Below are 25,435 nucleotides of genomic sequence, written 5' to 3' on the forward strand. Positions count from 1 at the left end.
ACGTGCTTGCAACGTTTTTATACAAAAGAGATGTGACCACAGTTACGAATGAAGAATTGACTCTTTTTCTAATGTCATGTTTTGATTCTTGATGTTCTTTATATCATAAATGTTTTTTATAAGAACTTTCAAAGGCCTTCAGATGTTCTTTAGTTTTTGAGTTTTAGGTCTGAAAATGGTTTTATAAATGTTCTTAATTTGACCATTTTGTGAGTGCTTTTGTGTAATTTCCTGAAAAATTGAATCTTTTTCCGAGTCCTTGAAAATTTATTTTCTTATATGGTTTGTTCTTATAAAGAAACGTGTACTCTTTTAATCTAGGTCTAAAAGGGTTCCGAAAATTGAAAAGATATTAGTCAAAATATTAAAATTTTGTCGGGTTTCCGCAAAATCAACAGAAGTTTACCCAAAGAACAATCAAGGTTAGAAGCCTTATTTTACACTGTACTGAAAATATTCTTGTGCTAAGGCAAATCTGTAGTATAATTAGCCTAATGGTTGTATTTATTATTGAAAAAAGAGATGTAATTATTTTTAACTACACAAATATACTTGTAAATAATTGTTTAAATTTGTTAAACATAAATAATGAGAAATTGGGAAAAGCATACTATAGTACAGCAATTCAAATAAGTTTTTTTGTCGTGTTGAACTTCGGTGAAACAGCACTGGATCTGTCTAAAATGTCTACTTATTTATTTTTGTTTTTTAGCTCAAAAACAAAAATGATAAAAAATACTTGATAAATAAAAATCCAACCAAAAAATGTGAACTCTGCAAGAATGATTGACCAAAGTGAAGGATGGGACTTATTGACCAGATCGAGGTAGCTATTCATTTTTGTTGCTTTATTATGGACGTTTTCCCTTTATTTCCGAAGAACCTCTTAAATTTTGACGAAGCGAAGGTATATGTTTTTCTTATAAGAACAAACTATATAAGAATATAAGGATTCCATGGCAAAAATGTTAAGGGCTCTGACCATAGTGAATTTTTCATAATTGCCGTGTTTAAAATGTATTTTCTGACTGATGTAACCAACAAAACTATGGCATGTTATACATTTTTTGTTAGACAAACTATTCCTGAATCTGAAAATTCAAAAATTGCATTGAAAAAATTTGATGAAGAAGAAAATGAAGACTTTTGCGAGGAAGCGTATTTCAACTTTGAAGAGCTTAGTTTCGGCGAAGAAAAAACATTTTGAAAAATTTTTCGCAGTAGATGGTGTATCTTTTACAGAACAATAAAAATTTTTGCGGAAAATTTTTGTAAATGCTTCTTTGTCTCGAAATCTTCGAAATAGTGGTTTTTCATCAATTTTTCATCTGGATTTTGCTTAAATAAACAGTCATAACTTTTGACACATCTTTTTAGAAAAATTTTCCGCAAAATTTAAAATAGTTCAATTCTTTGCGGACAGTGTAAAGAAATTTTGAAACAAAAAGGTTAATTACCCATTGAAACTTAGCTATTTAAAAATAAATGACATGATTCTTCAATTGTGCAAAAGGTTTTAACAATTTTAGATTTAAACTATAATTATTCTTAATGACATCATTGCATAAATTAATTAATTTTATGATCATGAAAGTAATAAATGATTCATTGCTATTATGGGAATTTACTTTTATTAATGGTGAACACTGTTTAACTTTGAAATACAATGTGTAAGCGATGAGCTATTTACAATAACATTTTGCGTCTTGGCTTGGCTTGGCTTGTAATTATTCTGCCGTAATTAGCTTGATGCATACTTTATAGAAAGTTTTGATTTTAAAAGATGAGGTTTTAGATACACAAAGTTTGATACTAAATATCTGACGAAGGAATTAATATTTCACAATTCTGTAAACGCAGTTTTTTGCTAGTTCCTAAAAGGAACCTTCAGCCAAAATATCGACATTAAACTGAAATACTGATTTTTGACTATGGTCAGAGCCCTTAAATCAAAATCTGAGGGTTCAATCAACTTTCACCTTTTACCAAAATCAAAATATAACTCGATTTTTTAATTTTGATTATGTCATCACACCTAATATGCCCAAAGATTATCTAATTTTCAGACCAACAAACATCATGAGGCCTCTCATCGTATTCCCTTTCAAACTCACGATATCGCAATTTGAAGTTTTTCCTTAATAATTGACGTAATTGATGACATAAAAATTGTCAACGATTAATTCGCAAATTTTTTTTAACGTTAAAAGATAGCCCATACCAAAAGGCCAAAAACCAAAAGACCTCTCTTATCTCCACGAGAAACCTCTTTTATTTTTTTTTAATTCTGCGAAAGATTGGCACTTAAACAACTTTTTCTCCAAAACGCTAATTTCCACACTTTTCCCTTCACATTTTCACCGTCGTTATTCTTATCAAATCGGCTACGATAGAATAGATTGTTAATTAACCCTTTAACTGCCCTTCGTATTTTTTAAGGTTCGACCTATTTGCCACAGAAAAAAAAGAAGGTTCGACCTATTTGCCAGATGTCGGCATATGCCGACATGGGCAACAGGTAGCGATTTTGACTTCATTTTCTGAATAATATATGAAGTATCAGCCAAGGACTATAATTTTGAGTTGAACATTGTTGAATAGTTATTTTTCAACATAGAAAAGTTTTTAACTCTTTTTTCATTTCAAACCATCTAATACAAAATCTTTGTAGAAGTATTAAATTTTGCTGCAAAGAAATGGAAAGGCCTTTCCACAGCTAGCGTTATTTAACTTGAAAACTTAATAAATTAGTATCACAGATATCTTATAACTCAGTACTACTTCGTCCCTGGCTGAAGCAAATGAATTCACGATTCTCTATAACTGGACCACATTCCGATACCGTTAATTTTACCAATAGTATGAGAAATCTGATTTTTTGGGCGCGCGCGTCTAACATTTAACATTTACAAGCTAAGGGTAGACAATTTGTAAAGTTTCACGGTAGCTAATTTTCAGGAAACTGATTTTCGCAGGAAATCCACCCTTTAGTAAAAGTACATTAGGAAAATAAAAGTAATTGCGGTTAAACTAAATGAGCCCTAAAAGACATTTTTAAAGTTGAACAAATTGACACACTAACCTTCCGGACACCCATAAAATTCCAGTTGAAGACAAGCTGGTGTTTTGAGTTCCAGCCTCAAATATTCTACGGTGAACCAGTCAGGGATATTGCGGTATTCGATTTCACCAAGATCACCATTGTTTGCATGGTAAGAAAATTCCTATTAATGAAACAAATATTTGTGAATTAAAATTGAGTAAACAAAGTTTGGTTTGAAGTTTACTGGGATGAAAGACGGTATCAATTTATATCTAATAATTATGGCGTTTGGCATCTTGATGCGCTGGTCAACTCGGATTAAGTCTCCTTTCACGTAGGAAGTATTTAGCAAATTTCAGTTGAATTTATAGATTTTCTGTCCAACTATCTTCTTTCAGGAGATTAAGGTAGCAGGTAGGTGTATGCATTTCGTCCTTATTAGGACTCGTCAGCACTGCGTACTGCACCTTGACTAGGCATATCGAATGCCTAACATCTCACGCCATAAAACGAATTGTGGCGCAAACCGAAGGGAAGAGTAGAGATAACAGGTATTCCAAGTGTAACACCAAACGAGAAACACAAAATTTTTCAAGAAATACCCGTTTTTCTTTAGGTTTGTCGCGAACACTTTTCCCGATGAGCACCCAACGGTCTTCATTTCTGAAAGCATACATCATAGTGATACCATTGTTTATGTTACTCCAACTGCGAAAAGCAATTCCCTTTATTGTCATAGGTTTTCCGAATCGAGTTTCCAGGAAGCGAACTTTAATGCAGTTAGCCTCGTCTGGAAAGCGTGTGAGAAAACGTGCAGAGTCGGAATTTTTTTTGTCTGCTATCCTTGCATTCACACTGACGTCGGAGATCTGTCCATCAGATATTCCAATTGGTTGATGACACAGATCGGCTAACAAACGAAAAAAAGAAAGTTTTACATTTTTCTCTTCTCTCTATGTTTTCCTTATATTGTTGTTTATAGATTTTCTTTCTCACAAAATGAATTTTAAATGCAATTAAAACGTTCGATGAGAAAAAAATGCAAGAAAAAAACATTAAACTCTATTTTGTAAACATTGGCGATTCATTTAAGAGTGTGACGACTAATTGCTCTCTACAAAAAGCAATTAACGATTAATTGCTCTCTTTGAAGGCGTGCCAAATGAGGAAAAATAACCCATCGTGCGATTATGATTTATATATATCAATGGAAGCTCGAACCTCTATAAATCGAACAAATGTGCCCTGATGCTAGTGCGAGTTTCTTTACTGCGACGGACACGGTTAGCGATTGTAAATCAGCCCTTTTACCATCCTCAATTCTACAGGCTATTCCCAATCACTAACCGAGCTTCCATTGTTTTCATTTACCAGAACTGATTGAAATTATGGACCACTATTAAGCGTGGTACAGTAGGTAGGTACAGTAGTAGTACTCTTTGCACTTAAGAATGACATTATCAAATCTTTTCCCCCTTTATTTTGTAGAGGTATTTTTCAGGCTTCGATACTGTACTGTACTCGATGACCTTATATATTCACTGGACAAAGCTATATCCACCATCTTTGATCAAAATTTTTGAAAATACCGCAACGTACCACAAGCCATTGCAATGCCAGAAATAAACATTTAACGGCGCTACAGCATCATATTCCAGGAAAAACAGCTCTAGCACTTTCGGTGCATTTACACTGCTATCGAGTAGTGCTACCATTTTTAAAAAAACTCTGATCAAAGATTTTGCTTTGACGGGATTGAGAAGCTTTGTCCAGGGTATATAAAGGTCAGTGACTGTACTGTACTGTTCAATACAAACTATGAGAAATACAGTAACAAACGCATAAGGACGAGCAAAAGTCTTACTTACTTAAAGTTTTAGCGCTGATAACGTCGCTCCATTCCCCAAATATCTTGTGTTGTGTAACCAATGCACGAACCTAAAACATCCAACAAAGTTTATTAAGATTTATCTTGCATCCAGATGCAGAAATTTTTATCCAACACGCTAAAGCTCTGAAGGTCGGAAAAATTTTCAACATCTGAATAGTTCAGATTACGAAATTTTGCAAGACTGCGTCAAGGATTTTGCAGCGGGAGGCAGGCCTGGTAACCCAAATGTTGTTGAACCCGACTTGGGACGCGGCACATCAAAGGCCGGCTATCATTCCTCTCTGATGGGAAATTAACCCACTTCGCTAATCCGCCATCGGAATATCAGACAAATTTAGATAGACATGAACATTTAGCTATTGTATCATAAAGTAGTATTTCTATGGACCACGTAGGTCGAAATTGCAATGTCTTTTTACATTACATCACCGACACAAAATCAGTCAACACGTCACTTTCAACCAATAAGCTGTTGGGTCCGTGGAAGACATTGCAATGATGCGTGTCATGAATAGGGGATGCATATTGTATAAAAAATTCCCGTCCGACAGTTTCCCCCGTCTTTGTGTTTTTGAGGGGTTTATTTTACCGAACAGGCTGAGTGAACGTTACGGTTTCTATGAGTCTTAACTCGAAAACCGAGTCTTATCAGTCTTCGTGTAGTGGCAATGAAAACGCTATAGTTTGAAATAAGTTACCCCAAATTTTAGGTACATATCAGAAGGGATGCGCACAACCTATGTAGCTACTTCCATGAACAACGAGACTATAAATTCACAACATTTTAGGATGCTAACTTTTAACTCTGTGGTTTTTTTTTGCGATCCAGGGCCAGGCTAAGATTTTAAAAGTGAATGGGCCATTGTTTCATTTTCAAAACAAAGTTAAAACGCATGCGTAATTTTTCATTCTTTTAAACTCATGTAGTTAATTCCCGTGATAAACAAAGAGAAATGTTGTTGTGGATGGTTAAATTTTGTCGTTCTTTTTTAATGTTCCGAAGTAGGCGCTTTCTCCCTCTTGACATGGGCACTGCAATCAATGTTGAAAAAAATATTTATCCTATCAAAATGAATACCTTGCATTTATAATTAGTATTTCCTTCCAGATTATCCAGCCATATTTGTCTTTCGCCATCTTTGTTTATTGAGGCATACACCTCTTCACCTCCGCCTCTGCAGTATGCTTGATATCCCACAATTTCACCAAAGTTGCGATCAGGTTCATCAAATGTTAACGCAAATTGGGTTAAACCAAAATTGCTCGCAGAAACTTTTAATGGTTTCGAAGCGCCTATAACGAATTCCAAAATAATTTTCAAAAGAGTTTTACACCCAAAACAAATAAAAATGCTTTTTTTAATGTTGTATAACGCTGGCTCTCTTTCAAACGTGAACCGCTAGAAGTCGACAGAAATGTATTGTGCATTATGGTGAGATAACATCATCGACCTTTTTTACTGCCGAACGTTTGACCATAAGTCACGACTAGGAGGGTCTATATTACAAAACGAACGAACGAACGAACGAACGAACTTAGTAATTACGAGATGCCCAAAACATAAAGAAAAGATCTTACCCATTGTTAAAAAAATAAGATCAATGGTTTCTTTAGAGAAGGTGTATTTATTTCTGGACTGGATTACCACCGTATAATTGGTCAACTGGTCGAACCCTGAGATATTGGTTTTATTCTCATTGATGTTTGAGGACTGGTATATAATGACGTCATCTTTAGTTGAGAAAACTGTGATATTGTAGGATAATTCTTTGAGTAATAGCTCAGAAGTGTTTGAGGACCAGGAGAATGCGATTGTTTGGTTGTCATGGTAACCATCAAATTGGATGAAAGATGGCGGATTCGGGTATTCTGTGTAGAAAATTGAAGTAGATTCTTAGTAAAACTAACTAATTCTGAGCACATGATCAAATTTAGGCTGCACAATCATTGAATTTCTGAACATTTAAGAAAATTGAAACAGCCCAGCTGGCACACAACGTTGTTTCAACGTTCATCTAACGCTCACAACGTCCATATAATGTTAGTTGAATGTTGAAACAACGTTGTGTGCCAGCTGGGAAGTAATTCAAATTTGGGGTAACTCTGGGACAGGAGTTTTAGACACGTTTAGCATCCCCTGTATCAAAACATGCTGGATGGAATGCGTGTAGTCTAGATCCAATCATATTTTTATCACCATTCCTCATTAATGAGGTGAATCAAAAAAGAATTGCAGAAAAATTCAACCTTTCCGATATAACATACCTTCAAAATCCACAGTGACATTATTTTCCACAGTCAATCTCTCATTTCCAAACTTAGCTGTACATTGGAACGTCAAGTAATAATATAAGGTGCCTCTCTCAATATCATCCACAACTTGTTTATATGGTGCAAATAATTTCAAACGTGGTTCTAAAAATTTCAGATTCAACCGTTTGTAACCATCAGTTTTATGCGAATTTTTGTTTACTTCAGTTGTGTAGTCTGTATCAAGCAGTTTTGGATGTTTGACGAAAGATACATCATCGGAATTTTCCACGTATAATGAGACGCATTGAGTTGTTTGTCCATCGTCTATTATCTTGGGTCGTGGTAGGTTTCCTGGAACAACAAACAGTCGTTAGTTCAACCTATTCAGCCACAGAGCTTTTGTGTTTTTTCCATACTTTTTGGAAGTAGCTATATTCTTCTAGCCAGAAAGTAGACGCTGATATTAACTGAATCGAACCATTTTTTATCAAATTGCATGCTCTTTCGAACAGCAGCCACGAGAGCTCTGGAGACCTTTTTCTCGCAACGACTTTTGTCTGATTCTAGAGTATTTCTGTTTAGCTGGCTTACCTAAACTTTTAGAGCTTCCCAATATTTCCCAGCGAATACCACATCCAGAGGGATTGTTTGTAAAAAGATCATTGGCGCATTTATGAGGGAATATGATAATGTTCCGTGCCAAAAATGAAGTATTGAACACTTTGATATCGGTCAAATAACGATATCTGTCTGATTGGATGACACTTGTTATGAACTAGAATGAAAAACAAAAGAGGTATTCAGATTAATATGTCTTTTACGTTGAACTTCATACAAAAATGAAAAGTTGTCATGTTAAGATTGAGGACAACTTTTAGAATGTCAAACGCAGGGTATACAGCCAATTATCCCTATTTTGAACATATCTTTTTTTCACTCTTTCTGTGTAATTCAAACTAGATCATTGGTCCCTTCAACTTTCGAGTAACACTTTCCATAATTCGAATTTTTCTTTAATTCGAAGAAATCCTTGGCCCCCCCCTGAAGATCGAATAACAGAGAGAGAGAGAGCATGGTCCGTATAAAAAACTATGGTCTGGAATTTTATTGTTTTAGCTTTTTTTTTGTTTTTTGTCTTTTTCCTTTGTTAATATCCCTATAAGGATTTTCACACCTAATTACCGGGGAATTTTTTCACACCTCGATATCAGAAGATAACAAGTGATACTTTTATGGACCTACCTGGTTATGCATTTAACACATTTATAATTGATATCTACGTGACGTGACCATTAAACAATCATTCAGAACACAAATAGTGACGATCTATTAAAATTAGTCGTTTGTTTCTTATAAAAATAACGTGCATGCTCTTGAAATATTCTTTCATATTAAAGACTTTGTGAGCAAAAAAAGTGAGTTATTTGACTATGAACATTGATGTATGCTTATTAATAGTGATTCTTATAGATAAACATGCCTTTTTTGAGCCAACAAAACTTTTTTGTTAAAATCTACTTTAGCCATCTTTTAACTATAATGGTACCCTACTTTCATGCAAAAAATTAGAAAAAATTAGTCCAAAAAATCCCTTTAATTAGCCGTTTTTTGGCCCAAATTTGCCCAAAAACATTTTTTTCGAAAATCGGGCTCCGTCACATTCAAGGGTTTATAGTTATGCATCTTTGTGCAAAAAATCTTAAAAAATGAAAGAGCCAATCTCGAGAAAAGCTAATACCTAAGTAATTGATAATGTGATTATAAAAAAATAACGAATTTGGCCAGTTCTTCTATAAAAACACGCCAAGCAACCAAAATTTCCTGTCTAAACACACATATTCTTCAAAAGTAATCCCTCATGAGCAAAAAAAACATCTATCTCATAAAAAAATTGACTAATTTGACTAAGAATATTGATGTATGCTTATTAACAGTGGTATCTTATAGATAAACATGCGTTTTTTGAGCCAACACAATTTTTTTGCAAAAATATGCTTGAGTCATCTTTTACCTATGATGGTACCTTACTTTCATGCAAAAAATTAGAAAAAATTAATGATCCAATTTTTCACTAAGTCCAAAAAACCCGTTTTTTAGCCGTTTTTTGGCCCAAATTTGCCCAAAAATTTTTTTTTCGAAAATCGGGCTCCGTCACATTTTGGCCACTACCATTTTGCACCTTTGTACCAAAAATCAAAAGATTCCTATGATTCAATCCCGAGAAAAGTTGGTAACAGACGGACGGACGGACGAACACAGGTTAATTTATAGGACCTCCAGGTAGGTCCAAAAATCGGTTTGTTCAGTTTTTGATCACGTTAACAAGTGTTACTCTTGGGACCATTTGGGATTGGTTTAAGATTTAATCACACGATCAAAAAGCGAGCAAAAGAAAGTAATTTCTCAAACGCAAGCTCAAGTAAGAAACAATGGGAAGAAACAAAATGCTTCCAGACCGGGGTTTTTTGTATGGACTATGGAGAGAGTACAACTGTATAAGCTAAAAAGGACCTGGCTTTAATACCGAAACATTACAAACGGATTTGAAAAATTTGTAAGAGCAGCTAAAGTATTATTGATGTGCAATGATTGACTGTGTTAGAAATTTCAATTTATAAACAAAAAATTTGAGGCATAGTGTTGGCCCAGATAGCCATACTGGCGTACCCGAAGCTTGAGAGATATCGGCTAAAGGTTTTCGTGCTTATAAAAATTGAAAAAATAAGTGATTTGATCAAACTTCTCTAATACACCCCTTCTCACAGACCCAGTGGAACCCCTTCCCACTGGAAAAATTGGCCTAAATATTGTCACCAGTGGAAAGTTACCCTCCAATTTTGCTCCCCATTGAAAATAATCAAATAAATCACCCCGCACTGCTAAATATTATGCTCACCACTGAATTTTCTGCCTTAAAAACAAAATAATTGAAATCCCCAGCCATAAATAATATGGGAATATCAATCCCCATCGAGTTTCAGTCCGTTATTTTTATTCCCACTGGCTGAAAAAATCCAGACAAGGGGGTGTTCTAATACTGCATTGAAATTACAATTGAAGGTGAGTTCCAGTAAACAATTTAAAACAATTAACACAGATATACTAAACCTCTTTATTATTATAATTGCTTGTTGCACCATTATATATGTAATCAATAGAATATTCCAAAGTTGCATAGTGAGCTGCATTGCCTGACCCAGAAATCGCAATTCCATGAACCAAAAAAACTTCTGGAAAGTCAACTCTTAACCAAATTGTACCATCAACTGAAAATACAAAAATCAAGAAATTTGTGACATTTTAAATAGCATTGACATCTACTGAAATTCTCATAAGACGATAACATGATACGATAAAAGCCTTCTTACATTTCCCCTCCTAAACGAAAATTTTTGATAACTTTTGAATTATTTATCAAAGCAACTTGAAATTTTGGAAAGTGCGCATCACTAAATGAATTGGCATCTTTGGTGAAAAGCCTTGCAACATTGATGACGTCATAATTTTTTGAAATACTGAAACTAGGACCCCCTAGAACTTTATCCATTTTCTTTTTTTTGGTTAATTTTGTGAACCAACTATCAAATTAAAACCTCCAGTGGTTTCCGAGTTCCAGTGGGAGACGTGTGTATTTTACAGACCTGCTTGCAAATGACCAAATACTCGAAGATTTTCAGTGTTTATTTTAGCATTAATTTTTTGTTACTAATACTTTTCATTTGACAAATTAGCCTTCAAAAACAATTACATTCAAATCCAACGGGCTAATCAGTATATAGAGCAACAGAGCCAAGATTTTGCAAATCATCAAATCATCATGAACGCACTTGTCAATCTTGAGACTCCCCGAGAACCTCTTAAAAAATAGTAAGATGCCTGAAGGGTTAACAATTACAAAAGACAATAGGAACTTCTCTTTAATGGTTGATATAACTTTCTTTGCTTATTCATTAATTTTAATTTACAAGCTTTTTCACATTGGAAGGACCAAGATTGGTCAGAAAAATTAATTGTGTTTTATTTAGCGCGTAACTGAAACACATAACAATAGGAGACACCGGCCTGGTATCGGAAACGGGATCACTTGAAAGTAAAACTAAAACCTTAAACCTGAGCGAGAAAGGAAACAAAGCACATTTAGAGGTTTACTTTTTGACATATATTTGACGAAAGTTTGTACAATGAAGTAAAGGCCCGGATCTCCTGAGTAGGATTTGAAGCCGCTAAATCCTACCTATAAGTTGCTCAGCCTTGAGCGGCCCGCATGGTTTTAATACAAATACCAGATTGAAAGTAAAATTCGCCGCTAGATTCAAAAAATATACTATTCAAAGACAAAGACCAAAAACGGCTAAATCCAATCCGTCGTCAAAAATAACGGCGTATGTCTTAAGGTTAAAGCTTCGCTTCTAGCACTTCGGGCTTATACTTCATTGGCTTTTTACTTACATTTAGCGAAAGGCTTTGATAACCACCCACTGTATTGCAGGTATCTTCCTGTCCTACTTCCGCCCATCGAATGAAGACGCCCCATGCCGGGTGCGAAATTTGTGTCATCTGAAGATCCATTAGCGGTGAATATACCACGACCAATTTGTAAGCCAAGTTTAGATATACTCCCTGATCAATAGACAAAAAATTATTTGAAACTTGTCTAATTAGAAAAATTATTTCAAGACTTAAAGAAAAACAAATTTTGAACACCCAACTGAGACACAACGTTGTTTCAACGTTAAATAAGCGTTGAAACAACGTTGTGTGCCAGCTGGCCAAGCTGGATGCTGGGATTTGTTCAAAATTTCAACATCCATACCAGTCTATTAAATATACCTGTGGTCTAATAATTGAGCATTATTGCTCTGACGATATGTTAACACTTTTTTATGGTGAATATTTACCCGAATTGCAGCCGATCACTGAAAAAGTTTTACAGGATGTCGATTTCAAGTGGATTGCGTCACAAATATATTCTTTGTCAAGCCATAAAACTGTTGAACGTTTCGGCATTCTTGATTTTGCCTAAAAAGAGACAAAAACAGTAACTAAACAGACATTCAAGATTCACTTTCAATTTTCATTGAAGTTTGCTAGTTTTTCTAGCCCTGACTGAGGCCCCCAGCGGTTTGCGTGATGGCGTGATTGGGACTATTTTCTTGCGTGATGGCGCGATCAGAGTTTTTTTTGGCGTGATGGCGTGATCAAGATTTTGGCGTGATGCGTGATAGGGCAAAAATTTGAGGCGTGATGCGTGATTGGGGCTATTTTTCGCAATTTTTTGCGTGATGACAAATTTTAGCGATTTTCGTGATACGTGATGGAGAAAATTTTTTTGCGTGATGGCGTGCCGCTGGGGGGGGGGACTCCTGACTCTTTTTGTTATAATATTATTTTTTAGCTAGAGTTCCCGTTAACACCTTTATACATACCCCTCTTTACAACGTTATAAAGTGACACAATTATAAATTTATACATTTTTCTTTAATACATCTTTTGTATTTTGATGTGATACCTTATCGGCCCTTTTTACGCCGGCCCGTATTACACTACAGTCTAATTTTGAGCTTACGCCAATGAGGGCCGTTAATAACGCCAAAATTTGTAAAAATGGCTACGTGTATGCTTCAAATTAGTAAATAATGACTAAAATTTATATTAAAATATCATTTTTCAGTAGTAAACTGTTGAAAATTCCATCGAAATATATTATTATATTAAATATATTAAATATTTCACTGAAGTTTTAAATATGGAGTAAAACAATGGATAAATTTCGTCTTCGAATCAAACCTAAAATCCTTTAAATTGAGAAATAATGATAAAAAATTATAACGTTGCTTTTAGGTTAAAATTGTAAAATCTAGGCCCTTTTTACGCCGGCCCTTATTACGCCACGAACCCAAAAATAACGTCAATAAGGGCCGGTGTAAAAAGGGCCGATAAGGTATGAAGCTTTCCCAAAAGCCATTAAAGCGTAAAATAATTGCTTTTTCGAGATTTTTAAAGCAATCAAAAAAAGTGAAAATAAAAATGTACTAGGTCTGCCCTGGTGACCTAACCCGTTGCTGAAGCCATCGCCATCAGAAAGATCGGACTCATTTTTCGTCACCAGATTTCCGGGCTATATAAGAATGAGTTAATATCCATTCCTTGGATTTGTGAAATTAGAAATTAGAAACACAAAACAAAATTACAATTCTCCACTACCTTTTATTATTGTAGATGTTTTATAATTGATGCATTCCATTTCGAGTTCAGCTTTTGTTTCGTTATCAAAGTCAAGTTTGATACCAGTCAGTGTAATTGCATGTTGGAAAGATATTGTTCTATCTTTGATGCATTCGAAATCTGTGGAAGAACTGTTTTGCCCAGTTTCTTGTAGTTCTGGGTAGGTGATAAAGGAATGACAAACTGGAAATAAAGGAGAAAATGTTATGAAAGATCATTCTCATTGATACATTATTATACTACGTTTGTTTATGACAAACAACTCTCAAATTCAAAGATATGAGCTTCTTGTGTGACTTTGCAAGCTGACATAGTAGGTTTTCTTAACAGGCTCGACCATTAAATCATAAGCCCTCAAAATCTAATCATTTGAAAAAATGTGAAATAAACTTACATTTTTGTATTAGTAATAATTAAAATAGTTTGGAAAGTAAATTTAAAATCTTTAAAACACTCAAACCGACTGAAATCACATCATTCCTTATTCACTAATAAATTAATAAAAGACTGGATTTCTTTAGTGCACACAATAGACAGCTCCAGGCTTTTAGGCCTTACTCTTGGCCTATAGGCACTGCTATAAGGGGCCACTAGTAACCCCCACCGGGAATTGCTTATTAATAGGTTTAAACATAATAGACAACTTTCACAAAAGATGTCTATCATTAGAGATTTCTAATAAAAGAATGTTTAAAACACAGCTGATTGGCTTGGGTTTCGAAAACTCTCTATTGTTTCATTAAAACCTCAGTGCGCATGCGATTTATCCGGAGAATTTCAATATTCAAAACAAGAGCAGTGCTCATATCCCGAAGAGTAGGAGTTTTACGATATGACGTAGCCTAGGACTTCTTATAATGTACAACCAATGTAGAAAAATCAAACAACCTTCTGGGCAGCCATAAAATTCCATTTGGATGCAGGTAGCAGTCGGGAAATCTATCCTTACATACTGCACTGTGATCCAATCGTCCATATTTTTGTATTCGATGTCACCTCCTGTTCCATTATAAGAAAAATCCTAAAAAAAAATCAAGGTACTATTTTTTTGGACCAGATCTTTTGAACAGAAACTAATCAAAATTATTTCAAAATATAAAATATGTATCGCATTAAAACAGTTTTTACCCAAAAACTGAAGAAGTGGGAAGAAGTGAGATTTGAAAAAGATTCCGTATAAGGAAAAGTCTTTAAAATATGCTTGACAAAATACAAAGAAATCTGTTTCTAGTCGATAGTTGGCTTTTTCAGAGAGATTTATTGAGAGCTCTGGATCTGTAATTCAATCTTGTTAATTTGTATAATGACAGAAATAATGGCAAGTGGGAAGTTGGGTAAAAGGCTCAAGGAAATGAGAAAAAGCGGGGATTTCCAGCACTGGCGTTTGGAAAATGTTTCCTAGATCATTCACTTGTTTTTTATTTAATTCTACATAGGAATTGGGCTGTTACATTAAAAATCCATAGAAGAGGATAAAAAACATTTTCAAGTCAAAAAGGAATGGCAAAATTTGCAAAAATACCCTTGGAAAAATTCTTTTCCTACCTTAAAAGTGAGGGTGGGCGAATTAAAATTAGTCTTTTAACCCCTATAAATTTTAGAATAACTTTTTACCCTCTGGAAAAAATGAAAAACACTACTTTAGTTCCCCTTGAAATTCTCCTCAGATTACCCCCTGGAAATTTCCATCCAAACCCCTGTATGGATATAAAATGGAATGGTTCGTTTTAATTTCAAAAACTTTAGATAAATTGCGAACCACGTGAATTTAAAAGGTTATTATACTAAATCTTAAATTTTGCCCTCATAATAAAAAAATAGGGGAGACATTATTCCCAACGTTAAGGCGACCCAACGCCTTGTCTATTTTTATTATTAGAGTAGGCGAACAGTTAGACAGGAACCCGTCTGCGTATTTTTAAATCTGATGAATACTTGACGGGTCAGAGTTGTGAGTCCGATTTTGGCCTCAAAAAAATTACAGTGGGAAATTCGAATTTAGCGCTGTCCTCACTTACTCAAATAAAAACCAAATTTCGGAACTTGCGCTTTCTTTAAGAAAGTGTGACCAGTAAAAGAATAATAAAATTTGATTGGCTATGTTTTCAACCGTTATTTGGATCTGGGAAATTCAAACTCTCAGCCCATACCATGCTATATATTTCGCCATCAGCATATAGAATAAGAAATCATAGCATGCATCTCCAGGCTAGCGAACAGTAGGCAGAAAGTTGGCAATTAAAATCCTTGCTTGAGTAAAGATAAAGAAGTCATTGTATTAGCGTCAAAAGAAGGTAACGCATTGACTTTAGACATCCAACTTTAATTCGCAATTAGAACTGCTCTAAATAGCCTGGTTTAATTCTATAATTGCCTTACTTATTGGTTTTAAAGGTAAAATTTCCAAACCCCCAGCCCCCGGCAATTAGGTACTCCTCTCCCTTCATCATTTATCATAATTTGAAAAAAATTTCGAACCCCCCCCTTTTATTTCGACCCCCCTACTGTTATTTGATGTGTGATTGTTTGGGTCAAAATTGCAAAAATTAGTTATTAAACAATATAATCGTCAGCCGTGCAAAATTACTCGAATCTGATTGGTTTAGAGGAGTGCAATTAATCGTTAATTGCACTATTACCACTTTTTGCACTCTTCGACGGGGGGACACTTTTGTCCCCTTATTCTTTTCTCTCCCAAGTTCTGTGTCAGAGACTTTTTTTACTATATAATAAAAAACAAAGACATTTTTTTTCTTCAATATATAAAAGAACAAAGACATTTTACGTTACAATAGCTTCTTTTAATTGAAAACAAAGAAAAATTACACTGCAATGTTTTCTTTTTAAACAAAAGAAAACAAGCTAGATGCTGAATGGACCTACCTGATGATGAAAGTTAGATAGCAATGCGAGGAGAAAAAAAAGCACATCGGCGAAAATAAAAAAAAAAAAAAAAAGTTTCCGGAAAGTGGCCGGGTGAAAAAAACAAATTTTCTGACCCGGCCGCAGACTATGGGTTCATCTATATGGTTCATCATAAAGAAAACCAAGTTGACCGCTCAAGCTATTAAACGTCGTTTGGTTAGATATTCCCGCTTGTAAATCAAGTTTTGTTTATTAGCAGTTGATACATTAATATTCAGGGTTTACTTCATACTGTTTGTATATAAAAATTATCTTTAAAGTTCTATTTCAATGATCTTAAGTTATCAAAAATATAGCAACAAAAAAAAAAATTGGCACAAGTTAAAAACATTTCAAGGCTTAACTGAATTTAAAACACCAATTTCTTTGGGAATTGCACAAAAATATAAAAAAATGGTAAAGTTAAAAACAATTCGAAAAGTGACAATCAATTTAAGAATATCCTGACACTGGCAATGCTTATTGATATTTCTCACTTATTGGAACGATTTCTCGTTTACAGTTCTATACAGATTGGGTGAACAATGAATTTCGTTTATCATGGAAAGATCATTATGTTGAAGATCTGATCGAGGATTTCAGCTCTGGTGTTTATTTGGCACTTCTGATCAATGCTCTATGTAAGTTGAGGTTTTAAATGGATTTTCATCTCGTCAGACGAAGGTCTCTTTCCTTTCTCGTTTTTTAATAAGAACAAGCTGTATAAGAACACGAGGCTTTGATGGTCAATTTATGAAAAATAAGTTTACCAGTTAACAGTTATAAGTTACGGTAAGAGTATTTTAAAGCTTTGCTGACTCAAAAATACTCACAAAATGGTGAGAATAAGATTAAGTCAAGAACATTTTTAGCTTTAAAAGTGAAAAAGCTAGGAACATTTAAAAAGCCTCAAAACTTTGGATGCTCTTATAATGATAAGTTTAATTGTTGTGTCACTATCAGACACACCTAATTGACTAGTTTTATTTATCCACTTTTAAGTCAAACTGACCTTTCCCTTGCGGTTTTTTAGATTATTTTAGCTCTCCCGTGCTTTCTCTAATGCTATTAAAGCAAAATTGATAATGAACCAATATGAATGGACCAAACATTTTCTTCCAATAATTTTAACCACTTTTCAGTTGAGGGGACCAACATCTTAGTTCGAATTACAGAAAGATTCGATTAATAGAAGTTCGAATTAGAGAGAGTTGACTGTATGTTCTTCACACTTATACGACGTCTTATTTTCTATTATTTTGCTCTTTCAGTCGACGAGGACATTCCCATCTTACACGACCCACCAGGAACGTCTTATGAACGTCAACAAAACGTTCAATTCTGTTTTCCTATTCTTTGTGAAGAAGGAGTCAACTTAACGGGCGTAACTGTCAAAGGTGAAGTATGATTTTGATCATTTCTTTTGGGTTCACTAATTTTCGATTCTGAGAATCGACTTTAACGGTTCCTTTATTTTTGTTGATGTAAAACAAAATATGGCAGCCGTAGCATAAAGATCATGCAGCTATGGTGCGCACGATTCTGGGTTCGGCTTTTAGCCCGGTCATTCTCAAGATGGTACTTGATTTCTCTCTGCTTGATTCTCTGCAACTAAAGGGATGGATCAAGAGTAAGTGGAGAAATCCAGAGAAAGTGTCCCTTTGGGTAGACACCTAAAGAAAAAGGAGAGTTCGGGTTGCTTTCGAGTGAGGGCGCAAAGTTGCTTCTTAATAGTACAAAATAGGTGCACAATATATACTGAAAAAGCAAATTCGATCAAAGAACTTAAAATCTGTGCTTGCCTGGTATTGGATGATGATGTGTAGAGGAGATGTTAAAATGATGCTCTTTCATAACCGATCTATACAAGAATCAATGCCTCTCTTCTACTTATTGTAGTTTAATGGTCTAATAAACAACAAAGTCCGAATATAAGCATCTTTCTGATCTGGGTTTTAGTGGTCTTGTTTCAAGTGGCTTATTTAAAAAACTTTCTATGAGTACTCTTAACCTCTCAACTTTCAACATTGCAGGAATATCAGAAGGTGACGTTGACATCATCATTTCACTATGCGATGCCATCAAACGTCGCAAAGGGGTTGGTTTTCGTCGTTGGAGGTCTTGGGATATCCCTCAAGAAAGTTTTCTAGGTAAGAACGTTTTCCGACCGTGCAACGGGATCTGTGAAAATGACATGTTATAGCATCGCAATTGAATGTCTTGCTCAATCCAAGAAAAGTAAAAATCAAAATAATTTAAAGAGTTTCGGCATTCTATGTCACAAACATTCTCATTCCATTCACTACAATTCATGTTTTCCCCTTTGTTTTATCTTTTCTGTCTTTTCAAAACAAAACATTCGAATTTTGAGCAAAACATTCGAAAGTACATTCGTCAATCCGGGGGGGGGGGTTACTTAGGCAAATGGAGGGTACGGTATGTGCCGCCCTTAAGGGTACCTTTTTTGGATTTCCAAAGCCCCGCTAAGGGTCGGAAAAATAGGAAAATTTCAACTTTTTACCCCCTGAAAGATCGAAATTTGGTCAAATTTGGTCAAACTTGTCCCGCAAAGGGTCGTAAAATTCCCAAAATGTTCCTGTGTATTCTCCTTTTTAGTCCCGGTAAGGGTCCGAGGGTCGAAAGTCGGGCGGCACCCCCCGTCAGCTCGCAACCCTAGTATCCGCCCCGGTTCGTCAATATGCAATTTCTTCTTATTTTTCTCAGTCAAACGCGAGGGAGACAGGATACGGTTTATATCCCCCCACGTGATGCCTTTTGACAAATAAAATCGCTAGAATCTTACTGATGCGAAATAAAAATTTAATGGAAAAGCATTGGCTCGGTTGAACTATTCTAGAACTCAAGAAAATTTACTTGAAATAGAGAAACTTTTTTGTGGCGCACCTTGCATTTCAATTAATACGCTTGCTATTTTACCTTTTATCTTTTTCTGGCTGAATTTCAGCTGGGTTTTTACAGGTTTACTACCTTTTCCTGTCTCACGGCACTGCGTTTGGCGGTCCCCTCAGGGGCCACCTTTGATAACCCGTATCGTGCGAAAGAGCACAAAATGTTGATGAATAAAAATACTGAATTATTTCCACAATAAGTGTAAAGCTCTGGGACTGAAACGGCTTAGACTGATTAATAAAGATGATGGGATAGATAAAAAGTCACTCAATTCAATTTTAATGGAGGGGTTCGGTGGTTTCAAGGCTATATTCCAAGCCTTATTGGAGCAAATTTGAGCTTTTAAATCCTGAGATCCTAAGGTCCTTAAGTCTCGTGTTAAAACTCAGAGTTAAAACTCTACTTTCCAAATGTAGTTTAAGGCGCTTAATCATTTGTGGTGTTTAAATTTTCACCGGGAAATCCTCGTTGTCTCAAATGTTTTGTCCATAATTGTAGATCTTGGTTCAGTTTCATATCGAGATGACATATACGAACAACAGCAGATAAACGATTTTCGCTATTCGAACAACTTAAGAAAGAATGCCTCTCATTCGGTTTTCCACAACCAGACGAAAAGAAACAATCGAGCCGCATTCAATGAACCTTTATCAAATCGTGACCTGATTGTTCGACAGTCTGAATTCACATTGTTAGGAAACCAATCAAATGATGGAGAGTACGTAAACAAAGACGTTGATTGGTTGTACAGCAAGAATAATAGCCTTCTAGACCAATCAGATCAGAGAAACGAAACAAACACTCATTCTGATTGGATGAAAGGATCAAACAATAGAAAAGTCGAATTCGAACAAAGCGCGGAAGATGTTGAGGGTCAAACATTATATGACGAAATTTCATTCCTTGCAAATGGTACGTATTTTAAGCCTGAACAGTTCCCTCTTCTAAATAATGACTCTGTTACAGATTGTTTCAATTTATGACCTTTAAAAATCTGACACGCTGAAAATATATACATTTAGTTGATTACACCGTATAATCCTAATCCCCATATTTTTTAGAAATCAAAACCTACCTTTTTCAAGATTTGACGATTTAACTTTAACACATTCTTTTAGAAAGCCAAAGAAATCCGCTTATGGACGGTCACATGATGTACCAAAAAGAAGATATCGAACTGTTCGATTGGATTTCAAAACTTCTCAATGTTCCAGTCTCTGATTACGGAAGGTACGTATAGGAGTCCAAAGCCTCGAAGGCACTAGATTTGAAAAGCCACTAATTTCCTTTTTAAAACGCTTGACCCACGTGGTTTTCACACAAACGCCAGATTAAAAGTAAAACCAATCGCCAGATTTTGAAAAATATGTAGCGCAAAAACAAAGAAAGTGTTAGATTAAATCTGTCATACCAAAAGCGCCGCAAAGGTTTACTTTTTTTCTTGCTTTGGAAAAAATGGTCTTTTAACTCAATGGTGATGACTCAATGATGTTTTAATGAGCCCGACCCTATCTATTTCGGACAGACAATACTTTATTGAATGTCTAAAATTTCTGCATTTCGGAGAAATTTCCTATAAGCAAATTACAATTACATATATCTAATTGCTTGCTTTTCTTTTTTTTTCAGTTTTGCAGATGGCATTGTGATTTTCCAACTCTTGAATAAAATCATTCCAAACTGTGTATCTTCCAAGGTATCTATGACCTAACATATTTTTCTTGGTACAAAATTGGTACTTGATTTCTCTCTGCTTCATGCTCAGCAATTAAGAGAAGGATCAAGGGTATGTGGAGCAATCCAGGGAGAAGGAGTGGCGCCCTTCCCTACCTTCCAGTAGATAACTATCGAAAGAGGAACCTTCGGGTGGCCTCTGACTGCGGTCGCAGACATACTCACCTACTTTGTGGGAGAGATGACTTTTGCTAGTGGATGGATTTGATTACGCGACTGTGCCGGTTTATACCAAAGATATGGTTTTTTTCTTTGTACGGCTCACTTGCTGTGGAAGAAGTTTTAAAGAAACTTTCTTGGAGAAGGCATTGTTGTACAGTGGAGTCTCTTTAACTCGAATCTCTCCTTAACCATCTCCTTGAATTTTTATGGTCCCTACAGTTAAGAATGCCTCACAAACCAATCTTCATAACTCAAAATTTCCTTAACTCGAACGAATTTCAGTCCCCGCGTGTGTTCGAGTTATGGAGATTCCACTGTATTACGAGTGCTAAAAATAGCCTCATAAAGCTGTGCTAAAACGAAATCTTAATGTAGTAATTGTTTTTCATTTTCAAGGTATTTTATTCATTACCTAAAACAGAGCGTATCCAACTGCTTCTCGAAACTGCATGCCACGAACTTTACCTGACAACACATCTCACTGCTCTCGATGTCATACAGCAAAGAAATTTTTCACATTTCCGAATTTTCTTAACTTACCTGAAATCTTGTGTTCCGTCACAATCACACCGAGAGAACAATCAGAAGAAATTTTCGCTGAAAGAATTAACTACAGAGCTAGACATAAAATACTTAGAGGTAAAATACTTGATTGGGAAATTTCGAAAATAGAGAAAGGTCAATTACACTTTGGTAATCAAGGAGGTCTGAAAAGTATGAAAAACCGAAATAACAGCAATAGATTTTTCTAAAAAAGCGATGCATTATGGGATTGTTTCGAGTGTATTACAATAGAAATCTCTTAGGAATTCCTTGAGGGAATTCTATTGTAATACACTCGAAACAATCCCACAATGCATCGCTTTTTTAGAAAAATCAAAAACTCCGATAAAGTCTATTGTTTCTTGAATACTGTAATAACGGACAAAATGAACTCAAAAGACCGTCACCGACAACTGTTAAAGTGTTTTGAATACCTTACTCTCCCCAACGATGTAAAAATAATAGATAACCAACTACCTCTAGAAGGCACTTCTCCCAAGAGAACAACCATTGTTTTCCTATTGAAATGAGCACACCTTTAAATAGCTCTGTGTGCAGTGCGTGTTATGCTTTTAGCTAGATTTTGACACACTTTTTGACATCCACTGAATTGATAGAAAATTTGAATTGTTATTTACTGCAAATTTTGGAATTTTTTTCAAAAGATAAAGGTACCAATCTTTAGACAAATTGACTACGGATCGGCCTGATACCACTTAATCTTCATCTGGATAAATAAACGCTCATAAAATGCTGTTATCTGAAAAATATATGTGTGATTTGAAGTGCGATATCTCACGAATGAAAAGTGCATGAAGGTTGCCTGATACAAAATAAACAGATGAATGTTTATAGAACAATAATATCTAATTAAAAAATTCCTTCTGTGAGGCTGCCTATAGGAAAATACACTTTTTCTAACCCAAATTTTGGAAAAATATACATCACGTGATCGATTCTGTCCAATAGAAGGTTGCAAATGAAGCAAGTTTTTATTTAATTGCACTTTTTACGATGCAAAATGTCATTAATATTTTTACAACCATAACACGGATGTTTTTTGAGAATCAAGGCAAGTTGGTTATCTATTATTTTTACATCGTTGCTCTCCCAATCTGATGCATCTAAGAATTGACGACAATGTTATTAAGAATTGACGACCATGTTATTAAGAATTGACGACCATGTAAAGAGAATTAGAATAGCAGCGGTTCTGTAGAGCTCAAAAGGTAAATCAATCTTTTCCCTTTTGAATGATCAAAATACTACAAAATGATTCATAACTGATCTTTTCTCAAACCAACGATGTAAAAATAATAGATAACCAACTTGCCTTGATTCTCAAAAAACATCCGTGTTATGGTTGTAAAAATATTAATGACATTTTGCATCGTAAAAAGTGCAATTAAATAAAAACTTGCTTCATTTGCAACCTTCTATTGGACAGAATCGATCACGTGATGTATATTTTTCCAAAATTTGGGTTAGAAAAAGTGTATTTTCCTATAGGCAGCCTCACAGAAGGAATTTTTTAATTAGATATTATTGTTCTATAAACATTCATCTGTTTATTTTGTATCAGGCAACCTTCATGCACTTTTCATTCGTGAGATATCGCACTTCAAATCACACATATATTTTTCAGATAACAGCATTTTATGAGCGTTTATTTATCCAGATGAAGATTAAGTGGCATCAGGCCGATCCGTAGTCAATTTGTCTAAAGATTGGTACCTTTATCTTTTGAAAAAAATTCCAAAATTTGCAGTAAATAGCAATTCAAATTTTCTATCAATTCAGTGGATGTCAAAAAGTGTGTCAAAATCTAGCTAAAAGCATAACACGCACTGCACACAGAGCTATTTAAAGGAGTGCTCATTTCAATAGGAAAACAATGGTTGTTCTCTTGGGAGAAGTGCCTTCTAGAGGTAGTTGGTTATCTATTATTTTTACATCGTTGCTCAAACATAATTGTTATATTCGCGAACGTGATGAATTTTCCCGTTTATTTCAACGTAAAAGTGTTCGCTCGGTACGATGCCAGGTAACGTTGTTAGACGAACAACCGGCATTGTAATTTCGTTTTTACTATCGTCAGCTTGTGCTGCACTGACAGTAGTTTATTTGATCGGGTGTGTATTGACATCGAGTGGCAAGGCCGGCACACCATTCATATAATGTTAACAATCCTCTTCTTGTTCCGACACCCGTCTTTAGAGATAGGAATAATAGGAAGGTCGGAATCACTGATTAAAATAATAAATTAAGGAGGTAAAAATCTCTCCTACTATTCCTATCTCTAAAGAAGAGTTTCAAAATTAGAAAAGGGATGTCGGCATTAAACCAACTTACGTTATATTCGCTCATTTCATTTAGAGTTCTGGTTATCTGAAAGTTGACAGCACTGAAACATCTCGCTCGAGTTCCTCTCCATCAAAAGGTCCACTCAAGAGAGACAAACTGGAAAACGTTTCATCAAAGTCAGTTCAAGCGAAAGTAAACGAAGAAAAACATCAAAAAGCGATCCGAAAGAAAATTTTACGTACCATCCATACAGAGTACGTCTCCCCTACATGGTCCAAAATATTGAATGAGGAACTCCAGCTTCGTGCATCTAGAAACGAAAGTCGTCTTTCTTCCGGTTATCTTACTCCGGTACCCGCCCCAGAATCCGGTGCAAGCTCAAAAAGAGATAATAGAGAAAATAGTCAAAAGACAGTCAAACGTGAAGAGAAAATCCCGGCTAGATCTTTTTTGGAAGAGCCGACGATTTCTCAAGTTAGCCCGATATATAACCCGGATACAGAACGGATTACCAAATATGATAACGAAATTGCTGCCATATTTGATGGTAGTGATGACGATGAAGAGAGTACTCTCCATTCTTCTGTTGCGGCCGCGCGGACTCCTACGACGGAAAAAAGTGTCGGGAATATAAATTCAAAAACATCAGAAGTTACGGATACCGACGCACGCTCAAAAACATCTTTAGTTGCCGCTTTCGCAGGCAACAGTAAGAAGAAGAATAAATTTTTAGAGATTACAGACGTAGTTCGAAGTATGAGTCGGTCGCCTTCAGGATCGAGACCGGCCAGTAGGCTATTGACAGAAACGTCTTGATTGTGCACTGGTTGAAAATGTGATTTGAAACTTCCAATATATAAATAGTTCAACTTCTTAGGCGTTGAGCTTGTGAAGCGCTCTTTTAAAACTTCATTTTTACAATATAGAATTTCTTTAATTAGGATTTTAAGGAGTTTGTCTTTTCAATTCTTCTGTCTTTAAAATGGCAAGTTTAAATAACTTTTACTACAGTCAATCCTGTCTCGATATGATTTGCAGCGGGGACGAAAAAGACTAAGTCTTTTGATAGGATTTTAATTAGATAGATCCAGCGGTTTTCTGGTTGGTTTGTGGAATTTGTGGAATTAATATCAAATAAGATAAAAAAAAGTTGGGGAAAGAAAGAAAATCAGGAAAAAGAAAATCAAAGCCCACCTTTGAAAATCATTGTGAAAAAAAATCACAAAATATCAATAAACACTTCTTTGAAAAGGATCGTCGTGTGTCCAGAAATCCGATAAAGAGTTGTTTTTTACGTAGAGTCCTAATCCTTAAATTTTGGGATGTTCCTTTCTTGGTTTAAGTACCAGAGCCTCTTTGTTATTCTATCCGAACTCGTATTAAATTTCTTCGACGTTTAAGAAAATAAAAAATATATTCAAAATATAAAGGTAGTTCTTCATTTTGTAGTCAGAGGTTTTCTGATT

The 25,435-nt window shown here is 35.1% G+C and overlaps 2 protein-coding genes across 2 annotated transcripts; one reads left to right on the forward strand and one right to left on the reverse strand.

Moving 5' to 3' along the window:
* Positions 1 to 716: 716 nt before the first annotated feature.
* Positions 717 to 24,834, forward strand: LOC136824315 (uncharacterized). The gene is made up of 9 exons (XM_067080472.1): positions 717 to 826; positions 16,840 to 16,957; positions 17,588 to 17,713; positions 18,350 to 18,466; positions 19,725 to 20,138; positions 20,345 to 20,456; positions 20,856 to 20,922; positions 21,519 to 21,761; positions 24,042 to 24,834. Exons 1-9 carry the CDS (start codon positions 803 to 805, stop codon positions 24,783 to 24,785), a joined length of 1,965 nt encoding a protein of 654 aa, XP_066936573.1. The 5' UTR covers positions 717 to 802; the 3' UTR covers positions 24,786 to 24,834.
* LOC136824331 (uncharacterized) lies at positions 3,078 to 12,202 on the reverse strand. Its single transcript, XM_067080484.1, has 10 exons — positions 12,086 to 12,202; positions 11,637 to 11,807; positions 10,296 to 10,453; positions 7,779 to 7,962; positions 7,200 to 7,538; positions 6,513 to 6,803; positions 6,013 to 6,227; positions 4,912 to 4,981; positions 3,646 to 3,953; positions 3,078 to 3,224 (listed from the first exon to the last, which is right to left on the reverse strand). Exons 1-10 carry the CDS (start codon positions 12,192 to 12,194, stop codon positions 3,078 to 3,080), a joined length of 1,992 nt encoding a protein of 663 aa, XP_066936585.1. The 5' UTR covers positions 12,195 to 12,202.
* Positions 24,835 to 25,435: the final 601 nt, after the last annotated feature.

This window comes from Clytia hemisphaerica, unplaced genomic scaffold (assembly GCF_902728285.1).
Source record: "Clytia hemisphaerica strain Z4C2 unplaced genomic scaffold, Clytia hemisphaerica genome assembly, whole genome shotgun sequence".
NCBI lineage: Eukaryota > Metazoa > Cnidaria > Hydrozoa > Leptothecata > Clytiidae > Clytia > Clytia hemisphaerica.